Source organism: Myotis daubentonii, chromosome 3 (assembly GCF_963259705.1).
Source record: "Myotis daubentonii chromosome 3, mMyoDau2.1, whole genome shotgun sequence".
NCBI classification, from domain to species: domain Eukaryota; kingdom Metazoa; phylum Chordata; class Mammalia; order Chiroptera; family Vespertilionidae; genus Myotis; species Myotis daubentonii.
Window position 1 is genome coordinate 183,753,894 of NC_081842.1, and position 21,105 is coordinate 183,774,998.

The 21,105-nt window shown below is 40.0% G+C and overlaps 1 protein-coding gene across 13 annotated transcripts in view; it reads left to right on the forward strand.

Annotated features, from left to right (window-relative positions):
* Window positions 1–21,105, forward strand: part of TUT4 (terminal uridylyl transferase 4) — a 107,507-nt gene that overhangs the window by 21,053 nt on the left and 65,349 nt on the right. For 12 of the 13 annotated variants that reach the window (XM_059689567.1, XM_059689566.1, XM_059689569.1 and 9 more), the window contains exons 2-5: window positions 1,038–1,918; window positions 10,457–10,620; window positions 16,896–17,012; window positions 19,468–19,645. In XM_059689567.1, the coding sequence (XP_059545550.1) occupies window positions 1,135–1,918; window positions 10,457–10,620; window positions 16,896–17,012; window positions 19,468–19,645 (1,243 nt within the window). In that variant the 5' untranslated portion in view covers window positions 1,038–1,134. The remainder of the gene's footprint in view (window positions 1–1,037; window positions 1,919–10,456; window positions 10,621–16,895; window positions 17,013–19,467; window positions 19,646–21,105) is intronic. The other variant, XM_059689578.1, reaches the window with a different exon arrangement.

Here is a 21,105-nt window from a genome sequence, read left to right on the forward strand (position 1 = left end):
ATATAAATATGTAGCGTTTAGTAGAAAAGACATGTGGACAAGATCTTACCACTTAGGCTTTATAAACTGACTAGAGACCCGGTGCACAAAATTTGTGCACGGGGGGGGGGGAACCCCTCAGTCCGGCCGGCACCCTATCCAATCCGGGACCCCTTGAGGGATGTCCAGCTGCTGGTTTAGGCCCGATGCCTGCAGGATCAGGCCTAAACCAGCAGTCGGACATCCCTCTTACAATCTGGGACTGCTGGCTCCTTAACCGCTCACCTGCCTGCCTGCCTGATCACCCCTAACCACTCTGCCTGCCTGCCTGCCTGATCACCCCTAACTGCCTCTGCCTGCCTGATAACCCTAACTGCTCTCCCCTGCCTGCCTGATCACCCTAACTGTTCTCCCCTGCCAGCCTGATCCTCCTAACTGTTCTCCCCTGCTGGCCTGATGCCCCTAACTGCTCTCCCCTGCCAGCCTGATCCCCCTAACTGCTCTCCCCTGTCAGCCTTATCCCCCTAACAGCTCTCTCCTGCCGGCCTGATCGCCCCTAACTGCCTCTGCCTCAGCCCCGCCACCGTGGCTTTGTCCGGAAGGATGTCTGGAAGGTCATCCGGAAGATGTCCAGTCTAATTAGCATATTACCCTTTTATTAGTATAGATTTCCTATGTTGCGTATAGATTGGAATTCTTGTATTTTCTTTGTTTCATTTTCTTTTATACTAACTGGTACATCACAATCATTTTCCTGTTAGTTGAAATTCTTATTGAGTAATATGTTTTACTTCTAAAATTCCCTTGTTTTGAGACTTACTGCCATAATTACATTAGAACCTCCTCAACGAGCATTTGGCTATTATTTACTAAGTGGGCTTTAATTCTTTCTCATAGAGTTTTCAGAGCCTAAACATTTTTTTACTATTATTTCAGTTTGAGAACAAATTTTAAAAGTTTTTTTAATGTCTCATCAAATTTTAAAAAGTGACTTTGCATTTTAAAAAACAGGTTTTTTTTTGGTTTGTTTGTTTATTTGTTTGTTTTTAATTCAATAGATTGGTTGCTTGCCTAAACTGGACTTGAAGCAATTCAAACTACTGGAGATCTGCTATTTTACAATATCACAATTGGAAAGAAGCAGCTTTTCAAATAATGGAAGAGTCTAAGACCTCTAAAAATGAAAATCATGAACCAAAGAAGAATGCTTGGGCTCTTTCTGAAGAAAGCAAAACAGTTAAAGTTATAACTAATCAAACTTTGAAAGCCAGAAATGATAAATCCATAAAAGAAATTGGGATCAGCTCCCCAAATAGGAATAGTAGTAAAAAAAATAAGCAAAATGATATTTGTATAGAAAAAACAGAAGTTAAATCATGTAAAGTAAATGTTGCCAATATTCCAGGCCCCAAAGATTTGGGGTTAGTCCTTCGAGATCAAAGTCATTGCAAAGCCAAAAAGTCACCTAATTCACCTGTGAGAACTGAAAAGGTACCTGTTTCACAGGCAAAAGTAGAAAAAGCATCCAGTTTACAGGCAAAAACAGAAAAATTGACAAAGTCACCTAATTCACCAGTGAAAACAGAAAAGGCACCCAGTTCACAGGCAGCAATAGCAGAAAAGGCACTTAGTTCACAGAAGAAAGAAAAAGCACCTAGTTCTCAGATGAAATCAGAAAAAGTTCCCAGCTCACCAGCAGAAGCAGAGAAGGTGCCCAGCTCACTGTTGAAAGAAAACATAAGGCAGACAGAATTACAGCAAATTGGAAAAAAAAATCCAAGCTCTTGTACTTCTCTTGACAAGGTGAATATTGATGTAGAGGGAGAAAAATCTGCTCCAGAAAACTCACCACGATCTCAGAAGCAGCAAACATCTACAGATAATACTGGTGATTCTGATGATAGTGCATCAGGAATTGAAGACATATCGGATGATTTGAGTAAGTACAAATTAGATTATTCCACAAGTCTTTTTTTGGGGGGTGGGGGAGGGATTTTCCTATATTAACGTTCTTTAAATTATCCCCATTTTTATTTTAACCACTTTGAAATTCAGAAGAACATTAATAATATGGTCCTTTAAGCTAAAACAAGAACTTTACATTTATTATAGTAGGTAAAAAGCTTGTGCAAATATACATTTAGTGACTCCTGTAGTCAATATAGTATGTTTCCTCCCCTCCCCTCCCGTCACCCTTCCTTTCCCTCCTCTCTTTCCCTGTCCCCCCCCCCCCCCCTCTTCTCATACTCTTTTTAGATGATCCTGGTAATATATTGCTCATTTATTTATCAAACATGTGATGTATTGAGTTTTTATTATGTGACAAGCATGTGTTTACAATGGAAAACCAAAAATACCAACCAAAAAAGAACAATTCTTCCCCCTGTCACAGCCCCAGATCTCAAGAAAGCTTCTAGTTAGATGGGGGTAATACAGATAAAGTGGTAATTTAGTTGTGTCAAAAACTTGAGTTGAGAATGCACATGATTTAATAGAGATTTGGACTTTGGGTTAAAAAAATGCATGATATAAATGTGAGATTGCAATGTGACTAGAACAGTGAATTGAGGGGGAAAGCTTAAAAGTTGCATCTGAAAAGTACACAAGAATTGGAGATAAGGGTCTTTTAGGACATTATAAAGAGTTTGGACTTTATTAATGAACTAGAGGCCTGGTGCACAAAATCGTGTGCGGGTACAGTTCCTAGGCCTAACCTGCGATCAGGGCCATCTTCCCCAGCTGCCGGCAGCTGGTCTTGCTCCCCGCCGCCATCCACCTGGGTTCCTAGTTTGCCACTGGGCGATGGGAGCCTAACGGCCAGTGGGGAGGAACTGAGAGGCCGGCCGTTCCCGCCTGCTCACCAGTCCCACCCCCACCGCGGGTCGGCCTCTGTGTGTGGGGCGACCGGTGGGGCGGGGGCCTTGGCCTGGTGCCACCCTGGTTCCCCATTTGCCATCCAGCGATCGGAGCCTGCGTGCCAAGGGAAGGGACCAAGAGGTTGGCCATTCTGCCCACTCGCCAGTCCTGCCCCCCCACTGCCACCCACCCCGGTTTCCTGTTTGCCATCCGGCGATTGGAGCCTGCCGGCCATGGGGAGAAACCAAGAGGTGGTCAGTGCATCTCATAGTGACTGGTCGAGCGGTCGTTCTGCCGTTATGGTCGCTGGACTTTTATTATATAGGATGTTTTGAGAAGCCATTGAATAGTTTTAAGAAAGATAGTGCTATGTATATATTTGGCTACAGTACAGCAAATTCTTTGACAGGAACAGGGCTGGAAGCAGAGATTGATTAGAACACTATTGCAATTTACTTGAGAATTATCATTGTAAAATTCATTTTCTTCTGGGATTTTAATCTGAGTTTTAATTAATTGTAAACATTATCCTTGTCTTTTGAGTGCTTTAATTCTGATTTTGTCTAATGATTTTTCTTTGGCAGTCTTTTGTAATACTTCTGTGGCTAAAAGAATAAAGCCTTTTCTTGATGTATAGACAAAAAAGAAAAAGCTACTTCTAAATCATTATTTGCCACACTTTATGAAAGACTGGTAAAGAGTTCAGAAAGAGCTTCTTTTTATTTATGGTAGTATACACATAATGTTATATTGATAGACCATTTAGAAAAACTTATTAGTATCTTTAGGTGTATAAGAAAAAATAAGAGAGAACCAAGATGGCAGCATAGTTAAATGCCAGTACGCGCCGCCTCCCACAACCACATCAGAATTACAACTAAAATACAGAACAACCATCATTCAGCACTGCCTGAAGCTGGAGAAGTAAAGAAGAAAGCACATTGAGACTGGAGGCTGGGCGGAGGTGCGGAATGGGCTGGTCTGACATTCGCGTGTGCCGTTTTTTAATCGGGAGGGAGATAGTCTCTGTGGAGGCTGCCTGTGAGAAGCAGGTGATCCCAGCTGCACGCCAGACCCCCAGGCTAGGGTTTCAGAGCTGGGAAGAGAAGAGTCCATAATTTCGGGCTGTAAAAACCAGCGGGGATTGTGGCTGAGTGACATGGAGGCTGCTGGAGACCCAGGTGTTCCTGTTAAAGGGCCAGCACATGAACTTACTCGGACTTGATCTCTCTGAGCCAAAGCGCCAGGCTGCTTTTGGGGGCCCAGACACATATGGGGAGGAATTAGACTGGCATCGGGGCAGGAACTCGGGTGGCTTTTTCCCAATGGAGATGCTCATAGGGGTCATTGTTCCTGTGCTAGGACATCCCCCATCACAGAGCTGGCTGGCAGCCATATCTGAGTTCAGTCAGCATGGTGGTCAGTGCGCTCCCACAGGGAGAGTGCTGCTCAGCCAGAAGCCCTGAGCTGGGTTCACGGCTGGCAAGTGCAGTGGGGGTGGCGGGAGCCTCTCCTGCCTCCACAGCAGTGCTAAGGATGTCCGACTGACAGCATAGGCCTGCTCATCGCGTTGGTTCACCGCGGGCCTATGCCATCAGTCAGATATCCCCCAAGGGCTCCCGGACTGTGAGAGGGTGGCCAGGCCAGGCTGAGGGATTCCCGCGCGCCACCCCCCCCCCCCCAGTGCACAAATTTCATGCACTGGGCCTCTAGTTTTATATCAATGGAATCATACAACATGTGGCCTTTTGTGTCTGTTTTTTTTTATTTAGCACAATGTTTTCAAGATTCATCCATGTTGTAGCATGTATTAATACATCATTACTTTTTATTGTGGCCCGGTGTATAGATTCATGCACATTGAAAGGAAATTAATTAGAAGAAATATTTTAATATCGCTATTTGCCCTTTCTCTATAATAGAAGTTTCAGAGATGAAAGAAAATTAGTAAAATGTATATGAAAATAATATATAAGTTGATTAATAAGCAATAACAACATGATATAACAACAAAGACATCATATAAAAACATTGAGAAAAGCAATGACTGTTAAATTGATTAAATTTATTCTAATATCTTCCTGTATACCACATTAAGAGTAAAAACACTTTCAGAGTGCTTGACTAAAATTTCCCTTTTGTTGAAGTATTTACAACTTTAATGTCAAACGCTCTTTGAAATTAAGAGAAAGCAACATATAACTGACCATGTCTGAAAATGGGTTCAAGTAGGAATATTCCTACTCTGTTTATAGTTTGTCCTGGTGATTTATTAATAGTCATTTATTAATGAAAAAGTTCTGCAATTAGATGCTGGCATCACGGGAAACTGTCTTCGAATTAATTTAAATGGGAGGCCAGTGTCATATGGGGACAAATCAATCCTTGGAATCAGAACAACCCCTCCTTCCACAGATCTCGTTAATACTTCAGCTTTGATTATCTTAGGTTGAAATCTTTTGATAATAAATCTAGCACCATTACAAAGACCCCATTTATTATTAAGATTTCTCAGCATGATGATTGCATCTACTTACAGTTTTAATTTATGGCACAGCATTCCTGAAGGAATAATACTATTAAGAAATTCCATGGGAAAATTTCCCTTTCCGGCATCATCCATTGAATCGCTGAAATCATCACTCACATAGGTGTGAAAATCTCCATTGAGTATATCCAAAATTTCTTCATTTAATTTATGAATGTGTTCATTTTTTGGACAAAGAATCGCTCATTTATATATATATATATATATATATATATATATATATATATATATATATATATATGTATGTACTTTTTTTTTTTTTATATGTATGTACTTTTAATATATTTTATTGATTTTTTTACAGAGAGGAAGGGAGAGAGATAGAGAGTTAGAAACATCGATGAGAGAGAAACATCGATCAGCCGCCTCCTGCACATCTCCTACTGGGGATGTGCCCACAACCTAGGTACATGCCCTTGACCGCAATCGAACCTGGGACCCTTCAGTCCGCAGGCCGACGCTCTATCCACTGAGCCAAACCGGTTTCGGCTAGATATATTTTTAATATTATCTATAGATACACTACTTCCAAAGGTAGCTTCAACAATAGATCCGTTACAAATCATTTCAATAATATCCATTCCGAGAGCTTTATACGTATTGCACATGCGTGAGTCAGCATTTATTTTTAAATTGCCAGTGTGCATCATATGTACTGGCTGGTCAGTCGAACGGTCGGACAGACATACGGTTTGTCACTTAGCCTTTTATATATAGAGATAATATTCCATTGTATGGCTATATCACATTTTGTTTATCCTTGAATTGATTCCATCTTTTGGCTGTTATGAATAATGCTGCTATGAACATTTGTTTAATCGTTTTTATGTGGATCTATGTTTTCATTTCTCCTTGATATATAGGTTGGAGTCGAATTACTGAGTCAGTGTTAACTCTCTGTTTAACTTTTTTGTGTATGGTATAATATGTAAGATTTACCATTTTAATTATTTTATTTTTTAATATATTCTTATTGATTTTAGAGAGGAAAGGAGAGGGAGAGAGATAAAAACATCAATGATAAGAGAGAATCATTGATTGGCTGCCTCCTGCACGCCCCCTACTGGGGATTGAGCCTGCAACCTGGGCATGTGCCCTTGACCGAAATTGAAGCCGAGACCCTGAGCCAAACCAGTGAGGGACCATTTTAACTATTTTAAAGGTACAGTTTAGTGTAATTAAGTACATTTACAGTGTTATACAACCATCACCACTACCTAATTGCAGAAATTTTTCATCACCCCGAAAGGAAATCCATTTCCCCCTTGCTGCAGCCTTAGACAACCAATAATTGGCTTTTTGTTTCTGTGTATTTTCCTATTCTAAATATTTCATAGAAATGGAATCCTACAATATGTGTTGTTTGTCTGGCTTCCTTCATTAAACATCACGTTTTTGGGTGTTTGTTTTGTTTTGTTTTTTTAAATATATTTTTACTGGTTTTTTACAGAGAGGAAGGGGGAGGGATAGAGAGCTAGAAACATCGATGAGAGAGAAACATCGACCAGCTGCCTCCTGCACACCTCCTACTCGGGATGTACCTGCAACCAAGGTACATGCCCTCGTCTGGAATCGAACCTGGGACCCTTCAGTCTGCAGGCCGATGCTCTATCCACTGAGCCAAACCGGTTTTGGCAAAAACATCACGTTTTAAAAATTCATTCATGTAGTTATAGCAGTACTTCTTTCCTTTTAATGCTGATACTATAAACTGCATTGGTTCCTCTCAAAATTCCCATGTTGAGGACCTAATTCCCAATGTGATTGTATTTGGAGATAAGAGCTTTTATGAGGTAGTTAAGATTAAATGAGGTCATAAAGGTGGGGTCCTAAGCCGATAAATCATGAGGCCTTATAAGAAGAGGAAGAGGAAGATCTTTCTCAGTGTATGCACCAAAGAAAGGCCATGTGAGGTGACTGTCTACAGTTCAAGGAGGGAGTTTTCATCAAACACCAATCCTGTTGGCACCTTGATCTTGACCTTCCTGCCTCCAGAACTGTGAGAACACAAATTCCTGTTGTTTAATTCCATCAGTTTGTGGAATTTTGTTTTGGCAGCCTAAACTATGACGAAGATAGCTGAATAATATTCCATCGTGTAGATATGTCACATTTTATTTCTTCATTTATTTAGTGACTAGAGGCCCAGTGCACGAAATTCATGCACTCAGGTGAGCACTGGCCTGTGCTCTCTCTCAGTGCGGGAGCCCATGATCGATTGCCCCAAAGAGGTAGGCCCTGCCCACCCATCCGGGGCTCCTCGATGGATTGCCCCAAAGAGGTAGGCTGGAGTCAGGGTCCTGCCTTTGCGCCGCACAGAGCCGCGGGACCTCCAGCCTCACCACGCAGAGCTGCGGGACCCCCAGGCCTCGCCGCACGGAGCCGCAGGCTCTGCCTCCACACCACGTATGCAGCGTCAAGCCCCCGCTCACCCGTGCACGCCCGCTGCGCACGCAGCCTTCTGGTAATTTCTCGTTGTGGCGTGAGGGCGTCATGGCATGAGGGCATGACGACCACATAGGCTTTTATTAATAGGATGGACATTGGGTTGTTTCTACCTTTGACTGTTGTAAATAGTGTTACTATGAACATTCATGTGCAGGTTTTAGTTTGAATACCTGTTTTCAACTCTTCTTTTGTAAGAGTGTTAATACCTTAAAAAACTAGTGTTCTGTGAAACACAGTTTGGGAAATTATGCCTGATGTTATTTAATTTTGATGTTGATTTCAGGAAATTAATTAATTTGATTTATTTTTGACTTTTAAAGAAAGATAGCTTTCTCTAATGCTTCATATTGGTAAAAGTGATAATTATGCAGGATTTGCTGGTGTGACTTTGGAGATGATGTGTCTCCTACCACAAAAGCAGAGAATAGGAAGGCAAACTCTTTCATAAAGATGTTACAAAAAGTGATTCAAACATTAGAAGTGTCACTAGGTTAAACTAAGTGTTTCTTAAATTATTGTCATACAGGGCAAGTTGTACATATAGAGAAGAAGGTTAGAATATTATATTCCTTGCTGTTATCCTTTTTCATGAAATCTTGAAATAAGACTAGGATTTTACCTTTTCTTTTACATTTCCATCATAACATAATTACTAAAAGACTAAATTATTTTTCCAAATATTAGGTCACAGTTGCAAATTGCATCATTGTTCACCTGACAATAATTTGTTTTTATTGATTGAATCTTTTCAAAAGATAGAAAAAGAGAGAAACATTGATTTGTTGTCCTACTTATTTATGCATTCATTGGTTGATTCTTGTATGTGTCCTAATAAGGGATTGAACCCGCAACCTTGATGTATTGGAACTACACCGTAACCAGTTCAGCTTCCTGGACAGTAATAATTTAAAAAACAATAATTTAAAAAACACTTAGCTAACCTAGTGAGACTTGTAGTGTTTGAAGCTAGAATTTGCCTTCCTGTTCTCTGCTCTTATGGTAGGAGATATAGCACCTCCAGAGGCATACTATTTCTTCTTTGTCCAGAAAATCAGTGCTGTCAGAAGGTAAAATTGACCACCAGAGTTCTTGTATCTGGCATGTAGTTGGCATTTGAGAGCAGAATGGAGAGATTTGTTGATTATCTATAATCATTTACTTTTAGGAGTGCTTTTAGTACATCCAAATTAGTTTATTTAGCACACTTTAATTAAGTGTCATCTCTGGTGTAGGCATTGTATTAAAATACTAGAGGCCTGGTGCACAACATTTGTGCACTGGGGGAGTGGGGGGTCCTGGGCCTGGCCTGCGTCCTCTTGCAGCCTGGGACCCCTCACTCCTTACCGCCCGTCTGCAGTGGAGGCGAGAGAGGCTCCCGCCACCGCCACTGCGCTCGCCTGCTGTGAGCCTGGCTTCTGGCTGAGCAGCACTCCCCCTGTGGGAACGTACTGACCACCAGGGGGCAGCTCCTGCGTTGAGCATCTGCCCCCTGATGGTCAGTGAGCATCATAGCGACTGGTCGTTCCGCCCTTTGTTGATTTGCATATTAGCCTTTTATTATATAGGATAAAGAATATCAACTGTTTTCTGAAACAGGTGACAAGCTGAATTTTTCAGGACAGGTAAACATTACTAGTTGAAGTGGAGAGGGCCTTGATGGTGGAGTGAAAAGCGTATGTAAAGATATTGAGACTTGAAGTAGCAGTGATCCATTCTAGCATACGTGGTATGAATGAAGTAAAAAATGTTAGGGTAGGATATAAGGTTAGAGATAGAGATAGCAGCACTCTCTTTCTTGAGGTCTTAGCTTAACATTTCAAAGACACTTTCCCTGACTCTCATATTTAAAGTTGGTCTCCCTTTCAATTACATGCTTTTTTCCTTTATAGCACTTACTACAGCTTGGAATTACTGTATACTGTTTACTGCTTTCATGAGTGTAAGGACTGTGTATAATATGCTAAAGAGTTTGTTTATTCTGAATGCTTTGAGAAAGTATTTTAAGCAAGAGAATAACATGACGCAATTAGTATTTTAAAAAATCAGACTTGTGGTGGAACCTACTGTGTATGTCAGATACATACATATCGCTAGGTGCTGGAAATTCAAAGATAAAATCACATAACCTATGCCTTAAAGAGATTACAATCTAGTTAGGAGACTAATAAGAAAAATATATATCAGTGGGTTTAGTGAAAGCAACGAAAGAGGAGCCTGGTGTGGGGGTGTGGTCTGGAGTATGTATGTTCTTTTAGCTGCTAGTGTATAGTGCTAAAGTTGCTAAGGTGACTTAGTTCAATGACTAAACTTTGGTATTTAAAAGAGCTTTTTATTATATTAGCCTTAAACACTAAGTCTCAGTCACATTTGTCTCTTTTGATAGGTAGGTTTGAAGAACAAGATAGGATAGGCATTTGACCCATGAAGTTGATTTTTCTTTGTGAATTTCTATGCCATGTATTACATCTCTTACTTACATTTTACATAGGTATGCCAATTTGTACAACTAAGGAAAGAATATTTTTTCTGTATGTGTATAAATTGAATGTCTGTTTCGCATTCTTTTTTTTTTTTTTAATTGACCAGTTCTAATGATGACAACTAAGTGATTGCTTCCTTTTCTAGGTAAAATGAAGAATGATGAATCTAATAAAGAAACTTCTTCAGAGATGGACTATTTAGAAAATGCCACTGTTATAGATGAGTCTACATTGACACCTGAGCAGAGGCTAGGCTTGAAACAAGCAGAAGAACGCTTAGAAAGAGATCACATCTTTCGACTTGAAAAAGTATACTATGTTGTTTCAGTTATTTGAAGGAAATGCATGGTTCATAACTTTTCTTTGCTAAGTATAGCTCTTGTTATTTTTCTTCTATTCCTAAGGCAGAAATAACATTCATCTTTCCGTACTTTTTTCCTTTCTTCTTATCTCCTCTCTTTTCTCTCTTCCCTCCCTTTGTTTAGCAAATCTTACATCTGTGAGTCTGACTTTATTTATTCATCCCCAGAGGTTGATGAACTGTGGCCTACCCTCTTATTTTTGTTTTGTTTTTTGGTGTGTTTTGTATTTTTAAATTGTGGTAAAATACATTTAGCCCCTTGTTGTTTTATGTGTTTATTTTTAGGAGGGGAGGGGATGCAATCATGCCCATTTGTTTACCTATTGTCTATGGCTACTTTTGTGCTACCATGGCAGGTTGAGTTGAGAGTTGCTGCAAAGAATATATGCCCTGCAAAGCATAAAATACCTACTTTTTAAAGAAATCATCACCTGAGGATATTTTTTTCATTGCTTTTCAGAGAGAGAGAGATAGTGGGAGGGAGGGAAGGGAGGAGGGAGGAAGGAGGGGGGAGAGAGAGTGAAAGAAACATCAATGTGAGAGAGACACATTGATTGGTTGCTTTAAGGCAAGGACCAGGTATGGGCCCTTGACGGGAAATCGAACCTGAGACCCTGAGCAACACTGGCCAGGGCAAAATATCTCCTTTTTACTAAAGCATAAAATTTACCATAATATTACTTTGTCTCTTTCTGAAAGAAGTTTGCTGACCCTTGATTTATGTACTCATCAAATAGATACTGAGTGCTTGTTATGTTCTAGGTAATGAGCTAGGCATTGGGAATTTATTTGTGAAAATGGCATAGTTTCTGTCCATTCAAAGTTAATACTTTATTTGAAGTGACAGAAACGAATTAGAAAATACTACATGATGTTCTAGACTTCCTCCATTTCCTCTTGCTTTTATTCCCCTCCATATTTATTGAACATCTATCTATCAGGAGTTATTCTAGCCATTGGTATCTTGTTCCTGAGTACTAATTAACTTCTTAACCTAAAAATACACATTCCTAGCCTTAATAAAAATACTGCTAGGTATTACAGGAATGAATAGTAAACTAATCTGTTCACAAATTGATGCTTGGGGCATTGTGAGTATGTATACAAGGAAATAGGTCTTCCTTGATAAATAAAAAAGAAATGGTGTGATTTTGTATAGTTTAGAAAAATTAGGTCATAGCTAAATTGAAGAAGGCAATTCTGAGTTATTAATAAACTTATGACGGAGCAGTCACCCTATGAAAATAAAAAAAAAAATTTAAGGAGTAGAGTTTAGGCTGTGCAGCTAGTCTCACCATATCCTAGTTAGAATTATTTTTTTGCAATTTGCTGTTTTACTTAGTTCTATCTTTACTCTTTCTCTTTCCTAAGCCTAGATTTAGTATCAATTCTGGCTCTGCATTGTCAAGATAAACATTGAGTGCCTTTCATATGCTATGATATGGTGATAAAAAGTTGAAATGGGGTATTGTGACATTTTTAAAAACATGATACTGCTCCTCTAGGAGTTTACTAATTAGAGAAAGACATATAAGCAAACCATAATAATAGTAATAATAACAGTATTGTTTGCAAATGGGATCTTGGACAAAGGAGTGACCAATTTGAGTTGGGATATAGAGGTATAAAATTGGGGAATGCTTTATAAGAAGGTGACATTTGGGTGATTAGGAGTTGACCCGATGGGTTGGGGAAGGGTGGTGTAGGTAAATTATATGGAATGTGTAAAGGAAATGTGAAAAATGTGTTTTCAAGAAAAATAAACAGGACTGGATGGGAAGATACATAGGATACAAAGCGGAAAAAATCAGTTCTTTGTAGAAGGAAGAAGTTGGGGTGGAATGGATATTTGATGATAGTAAGAAAGAATGGTGTGGGGTGAAAGAAAAGCTTGAGCATGAAAACATTTTATTTGTTGTTGAGTTTAAACAGCAATGATGTAAAATCATTGTGCCAATATCAGCAGAGATGTCTATAATCCCTTTTCTTTCTGACACCTTTGTTTCTCAAGCCTCCAAAACCTTTTGTTTTCAATATAGTATACTCTTTTTTTAAAACAAAAACAAAAACATTTTTTATTGATTTCAGAGAGGAACGGAAGAGGGAAAGAGATAGAAACATCAATGATAAGAGAGAATCATAGATCGTCTGCCTCCTGCACACCCCCAATTGGGGAACAAGCCTGCAACTGGGGCATGTGCCTGTGATTGGAATCGAACCTGGAACACTTGGGTCATCAGGCTGACATTCTATCCATTGAGCCAAATCAGCTAGGGCAATACAGTATACTCTTAGTTAACATTTTTCTCTACCAGCTTTAGACACTCATTAAGAACTAGAGGCCCAATGCACGAAGATTCGTGCAAGAATGGGCCTTCCTTCCCCTGGCTGCCAGCACTGCCTTCACTCTGGCCCAGAGCCACCTTTCTGCCTTCACTCCAGCTCAGAGCCACCTTTCTGTGTTCCCATGCCGCCCAGAGGCCTGGAGTGGCTGGGGCAGTGCAGAACGCCTGCATCGTTGCAAGTGTCCCGCCCCCTGCTACTCAGCGCCTGTGTATGCAAATTAACCTGCCATCTTTGTTGGGTTAATTTGCATACTCACTCCTGATTGGCTGGTGGGTGTTGTGAAGGTACGGTCAATTTGCATCTTTCTCTTTTATTAGTGTGGATATTCTTACCAACTTTTTTTTATTTCATCAGGTCCTTTTGTTCACAGTATACTCATAGATTATCTAATTGAGGAGTAAAGATGTGATTTTTAAAAAATATGTTTCTATTGATTTTTAGAAAGGAAGGGAGAGGGAGTGAGAGAGAAACATCAATAAGAGAGAGACATTGTTCAGCTGCCTCTTGCATATCCCCTGCTAGGGATGGAGCCCACAACTTGGGCATGTGCCCTGACCAGTAATCGAACTGGTGACCTCTTGGTGCATGGGTTGACACTCAACCACTGAACAACACTGGCTGGGCAAAGTGTAGTTTTTAACCTGTACCAAAGAAGGAGTAAATTCAAACAATTAGATTGGAAGGGTAAAATTCCCTATAGCAAATATTAAATATTGACTAGGAAATACTTAGAGTCTCCATGCCCAGCAATTATTATTTCAGTTGGTCTGCAGAAACTTTAAGAAGGTTTATTAGTGTGTTTGTTTAATGGTTAAATAAAATATAACTATAATAAAGGAATTTTTTCATTTGTCTCTTCTGTGAAACTAGAAGCTTCCTGGTGGTGAGAACATTTTTGTGTTATTTACTGTTGTGCCTAATACAGTACATTGTACATAATTGGTCAGTAATTAGAGGTAGTTTGCTTAGTGATTAAGTGTATGGGATTTGAAATCAATGGTTCTATCTAGCTTTGTCACTTACTGATTTAATATTATTGGATAAGTTATTTAATCTCTTTAAACCTCAAATTCATTATCATTAAAATAGGTTTGATGAAAATAATGACACCTAGCTCATTGGGCTGTTATGAGGATTAAATAAGATAATATAAGTAAAGTTCTTGGCACAGTGCTGGTATGTGGTAAGCACTAAACAAAGTTTAGCTACTGAGGAATTTAGTTATCATGCCCTATAGGGCAGTTTTTACTATTTCATTTTAAGGACCTATATAGAAGCAGGCTCCAGGGTTAGAGTATTATCCAAGGCTAATTGAGATGTCATCCCAAGCCTGCTGACTCCCCATTCAAGTTTCTGTCAAGCTTTTCTTACTAAAAGAATCCAGATGTGTCCTTGTCTGTTAGCATTTATAATTGAAAAATTCATATGATGAGTGATTATATGACTTCTTCAGAGACCTCATCAATATTCATGCATTTAGATATTCTTTGTTTATGCTTTCAACTCCTAAATCTAACTCTTCCAGTCACTTCCACCACTCTTAAACCTTGAGCCAAGCCAACATCATCTCTCTTCTCTATTATTGCAGTATATGCATCCCAGCAATAAGCTCTTCCTGCTTCTATTCTTAATATAGAAGACAAGTGATTCCTTTAAAATATTGATTAGATCTTGTAATTCTTTGCTCAAAAACCTTCAATGCCTTCCCCTTACACTTAGAATAAAAGCCAGAGTCCTTACAGGGGGCCTTATAATCTAGACTCCATTACCTTTCTGTTCCAGTCATGCTAGTTTTTTTGCAATTTTTCAAACATATTAGGCATATTCTTACTTCAGGGCCTTAGCATTCATATTTTTACTCTGTTTGGAATGTCTCCAAATATCCACACAGCTAATCCTTCACTTTAAGTCAGTTTATCAATAAGGTCTTAAGTGATGACCCTATTTTTCAAAAGCAATTAACACCTCTTCCCATATTCCTGTTTGCTTATTTATACATTTGTCTATTTAATACATGTTTCCCTACAGTTGAATGTAAATTCATAAGGACAGGAATTTTGGTTTCTTTTGTTTACATTACCCAGCTCCTAGAAAAATGTTTGATACGTAGTATGAGCTCAAAAAAATAGTTGGTTGCCCAGCTGGCATTGCTCAGTGACTGAGCATCAACCTATGAACCAGGAGGTCAGGGTTCGATTCCGGTCAGGGCACATGCCTGAGTTGTGGACTTGATCCCTGAGGGGTGTGCAGGAGGCAGCCAATCAATGATTCTCTCTTATCATTGATGTTTCTATCTCTCCCTCTCCTTTTCTCTCTGAAATCAATAAAAATATATTTTTAAAAAATAGTTGGTGAATTAAGAAGTAGTTGTAGGAAATTTAAGAGGTAGAAGTCTCTGTGAAGGCTTAATTCATTCTCCAATAAGGACAGATTTGAAAGAATTCCTTATATTAAAGAATTGGAATGATTATGTTGAGCTGAATTTTCTTATTTGCTTGTTGCCTTGGGCAGTTATTTAATTCTTGAGATTTAGTTGCTTTGTCAGTAAAATGGGGAATCCTCATAGAGTTGTTTTAAGGTTAGTAGATACTGAATACATGATGGCTATATTTAGTTTTTAGTCTGTGGCAGGACTGTTGCTATATTTAGGGCAGATTTCCCATTTAAAGAAAATCATATACATAATATTCTGAAGTGAGAATTTTTTTGTCAGGAGTTACAGCCTTTTGAAGATCAGTCAGATAAAAATTGAGCATTGCTGGAATTTCAGACGAGATCGGGCGCGTTCAGGGTGGTATGGCCGTAGACCATTGCTGGAATTTCAGTGTAAGACAGTAGAAACAATATTTTTAAATTCAGCACATATTTAATATTTTTGTAATATTTTATTGTGTAATCTTATGGGTAGAGAGTTGGCTTTGGATTCAGTAATACATGAATTTAAATTCAGCATCTTCCACTTAATGTATCCTTGTGGAAGTTGCAAGCTACTTGAGCTTTTGTTTTCACATCCATAAAAGAAGATAATGTCAGTCTAAAATGTCACATTATATGTGAAGCACCTAGCAAGGAACCTGGCACATAAGTACTTTGGAATTATGTTTTTTATTATTTCAAGAATATATATATGACTAAAGTACTGTGACTGATACTTTTCATGTGTCAGTTGTTCAGAGTAATAACTTCAAGAGGTTATCCATTTATTCCCATGAGATTGTGATTAATTGGAGTGTTTTTGGAACTCAGCTTTTGGAATTGTTTCCCATATTTGATTCATTCTTTTGAATATCTTATTTGAGGGTGGATCTTAATCAAAAACACTGAAAGTTTGAAATCAGTTTTGGGAGTAGCATTGGAATAAGACTTAGTAAGAGACTGCTGTTCTCATTTCACATTGGATTCTAAAGACTATATTAGATAAGTACCAAACATATTTAGTACTTTTTAAAATATATTTTTATTGATTTCAGAGAGTAAGGGAGAGGGAAAGAGATAGAAACATCAGTGATGAGAGAGAATCGTTGATTGGCTGCCTCCTGCACGCCCCCTACTGGGGATGGAGCCAACAACCTGGGCATGTGCCCTGACTGGAATTGAATAGTGACCTCCTGGGTCATAGGTCGACACTCAACCACTGAGCCATACTGGCCGGGCCATATTTAGTATTTTCATGGTATTGTTTGAAATTAGTATATGATCTATGATGACTATTTTGAAAAGGACAACTATCTTGGTTTTATAAGTACTGATTTGTTTATTAAAAACATTCCTATAATGCTTATTTTTGTCCCTTATATTTACATAATTGTATCACTCACATATATAATAAAAAATTTACTTCTCTGTTCTTTGAAAATGTCATTTTTTAATTTTTCAGCGCTCACCAGAATATACCAATTGCCGGTATCTATGCAAACTTTGCTTAATTCACATTGAAAATATCCAGGGAGCTCATAAACATATAAAAGAGAAACGACATAAGAAAAACATTTTGGTAAGTTCTTATGAAATGTTTTATTTATTTTTGAAAGTAAAAATGCAGTATTTATCCAGTCTTGTATTAGTAATTGAAGTGACATTGCTGAAAACTGTGATTGCCCTCCTTACCTTAGTCAGGAGGGGAATCTTCTCAGAGTCCAGTTTGCTCATCTTAAAGTACATTGATTCCTAAGTTTAAAACTGTCAGGTGTAGTTAGTCCAACAGATATTTATTGAGCTCCTATGTGTTTAGGTCTAGGAGTGATGAATAAGGTAGTTGTAGTTTCTGCCCTCAGAGTTTCTAAAGTGTTGATGAAGGCATCCAATGAATAGGATTTAAGTATCATGAGTTTTATTAAAGGGGGAAATGTAGTGCTAAAGAGTATACAAGAATATTTTACTTAGTCTAGAACAGGGACAGTTTTTCTGAGAAAGTGAACATTTGAGTTGAACCTCGAAATAAAAGTTTAAAAGGCAAAAAGTGAGTGGTGTGGAGGGGCAAGCTGAGAGCATTTTACACAAAAAAGCAGAATGAATAAAGATCTCTCTAAGTCAAGAAAGGATATGGCATTTGAGGAACTGAAAGAGTGTAGTATGAGTGGAGCAAACAAAGCTAGGAGGAAAATGATGTGAGATGAAGTTGGAGAAGTCCAGACCATGCAGGGCCTTATAAACCAGAGACTTTGAGAATTCTTGATTCTACAGGGTTTTCTTATTGTTGTTTTTTATTGATTTTTTACAGAGAGGAAGGGAGAGAGATAGAGAGTTAGAAACATCGATGAGAGAGAAACATCGATCAGCTGCCACCTGCACATCTCCTACTGGGGATGTGCGCGCAACCAAGGTACATGCCCTTGACCGAAATCGAACCTGGGACCCTTCAGTCCGCAGGCCGACACTCTATCCACTGAGCCAAACCGGTTACGGCTCTACAGTTATTTTTATTAGAGCATTTCATAGACTTAGATATGAACAGAGTGCTTTTTTCTTTTTAGAGTGTATTAGTATTTTATCTATTTAATCTTTTTCTCTTCAAAGTTATAATAATAGATAACTTCTTATCTAATTTTGTGCTTGTATATCCTCTCTGTGAAATACTCTTTCACCTGACCTTCCCAACAAGTCTGTGTTAGGTATTCCTTTTCTGCCCCTGCAGCGCTTGATCAGAAAACCTAACACATGTTTGCCTTCTCTCCTTTTCTAGATTTCAGTATTTAATATTCAAGAGGGCAGGTTATTTTCTTATTTATTGTTGTTTCTGCATCGCTTAGGACAGTATCTGACATATATTAGGTGCTCAATACATTTTTCTTAAAAAAAAAAAAAGATACATTGAAGAAAATCAAGAACTTAGAAGGAAAAGAAGTCATTCAGATTTAACGAGCCTATGATTTTTTTTTTTTCTTTTTTGGTTAATTTTCACTTCAGGATATTTCTCCCATTGATTTTTAGAAAGACTAGAAGGGGGGGTTGGGAAGAGAGAGAGAGAAAGAAACATTGATGTGAGAGAGAGAGACACATCAATTGGTTGCCTCCTGCACTGGAGATCAAACCTGCAACCTAGGTACGTGCCCTTGACCAGGAGTCAAACCTGCAACCCTTGGATGCATGGGCTAACACTATAACCACTAAACCATACCGTCCAAGTCCCAGCACAGACAGTAGTGTGGTGAAGGCCTGGGAGGGGCGGGAGTGGGATGGAGAGGGTCAGTGGGTAAAAACAAGGACACATCTGTAATACTTTCAACAATAAAGATAAATTTAAAAAAAACTATTTTAGGTCAAGATGGCAGCGCATACATAAATGCGGTACTTGCATCCTCCCACAACCACATCAAAATTACACGCCCTGGCTGGTGTAACTAAGTGGTTAAGGCGTTGGCCTGGCACCAAAGGGTCTTGGGTTTGATTCCTGGTCAAGGGCATGCACCTTGGTTTTGGGTTCAATCTCCAGTCCTGGTCAGGGCGTGTGCTGGAGGCAACTAATGGATGTGTCTCTTTCATATTTTTTTTTGTCTCTTTCATATTGATGTCTCTCTCTCTCTCTCCCCCCTTCTCTTTCTCTTCCCCTTCTCCCTCCCTTCCACTCTTTCTAAAAATCAATGGAAAAAATATCCTCAGCTGAGGATTAACAACAACAAAAAATTATAACTAAACTGCAGAACAACCATCCTGACTTTGATGAAGCATTTCAGAATTTATGCAGTCAATAAAGTATAACAAATTTTATTTTTTAATGTTTAATAGCAACCTCCCCCACAGTACTTCTCAGTCTTTCAAATCTGCTTCACAAAGGCAGGGATCTCTGTCTCTTTTGTTCTCTTCCATATCCTAGATGCCTTAAGTCTGGTACATAGAAGTTGATTATATTTATCTTTTTCTCTTAAAAAAATCTATTTCTCATTAAAAGAGTAATCTTTTATATGTATATGTATATATATATATATTGTTGTTAAATGTTTCACTAACAGGAAAAACAGGAAGAAAGTGAGCTTCGTTCTCTGCCACCTCCTTCTCCTGCCCACTTGGCCGCTTTAAGTGTTGCAGTTACTGAATTAGCAAAAGAACAAGGAATAACAGATGATGACCTCAGAGTTCGTCAGGAGGTTGTGGAGGAAATGTCAAAGGTTATAACAACATTTTTACCAGGTACAAGTGTATTTTATACTTATTTTTAAAAATTACACAACTCTCTCTCTTGAATTAGGGTAAATATTATTTAAAAAAATATTTTTATTGATTTCGGAGAGGACAGGAGAGGAGGAGAGAGATAGAAACATCAGTGATGAGAGAGGTTCATTGTTTGGCTGCCTCCTGCACACCCCCTACTGGGGATGGAGCCTGCAACCCAGGCATGTGCCCTGACTGGGAATCTAACCGTGACCTCCTGGTTCATAGGTCAATGCTCAACCACCGAGCCATGCCAGCCAGGCTGAACTTACACTTTCTAAGAAACTAAACTTGCCTGATAAGTTCCAGTTATGGTTTTTTCAACTTGCCCTCTGATGAGATCCTTTTAAAATTTGCCTTATTATGACTTTTGAAGTCAAATATTTGATAGTCTGAGAAAGATACTTGTAGTATGTTATTGTTTTCATTAACTTGTTCTATGAACTCTTGAAAGCCACAGAGTTTTTTTTTGTTTTAGGCTTGCAATATTAATTGGTGGCTTCACTTTGTATTTTTAAAGAGCATTGTCATTGAAGGTCTGCGATTCCTTCCCCATGTAAAGTGTTATCTCTTATGTAAATACTAGGGGCCCGGTGCACGAAATTCGTGCACTGGGTGTGTGTGGGGAGGGGAGTGTCCCTCAGGCCAGCCTGCCCCCTCTCACATACTGGGAGCCCTCAGGCGTTGACCCCCATCACCCTCTGATCGCCTGATCGGCCCCTTGCCCAGGCCTGACGCCCCTGCCAGAGGTGTCAGGCTTGGACAGGGGACCCCCATCTCCCCCTGATCACTGGCTCTGGCCCCCGCCCAGGCCTGAGGCCTCTGGCCCAGGAATCATGCCTGGGCAGGGGACCCCCATCTCCCTCTGATCGCTTGCTCCACCCCCTGCCCAAGCCTGACGCCTCTGACCCAGGATTCAGGCCTGGGCAAGGGAACCATCATATCCCCCCAATCCCCGGCTCAGCCCCCGACCCAGGCCTGATGCCTCGGCCAGAGGAGTTGACCCTCATCACCCTCCGATCACCAATCACCGGATCGGCCCCTTGACCAGGCCTGAGGCCTCTGGCAGAGGTGTCAGGCCTGGGCAGGGGACCCCCAGCTCCCCGTGGTTGCAGGCTCCGCCCCTCCCCAGGCCTAACCCCTCTGGCCTAGGCGTCCGGCCCGGGCAGCGGGGACCCGCAGCTGCAGCGGCCCCGCGATCGTGGGCTCCGCTTTAGGCCCAGGCAAGGGACCCCTAGCTCCCGGGACTGCCAGCTTCGACCGTGCCCAGCTCCCATCGCTGGCTCCACCCCTACTTCCTGCTATCACTGGCCAGGGCGGAAAAGGCGCCTGATTCTCCAATCATGGCTGGGGGGCAGGGCAAAGGCGGCCCCAGGGCCGCCTTTGCCCTGCCCCCCAGCTCTTAGCTCCCCCCTGGGTTTCCGATCACTGTCAGTGGC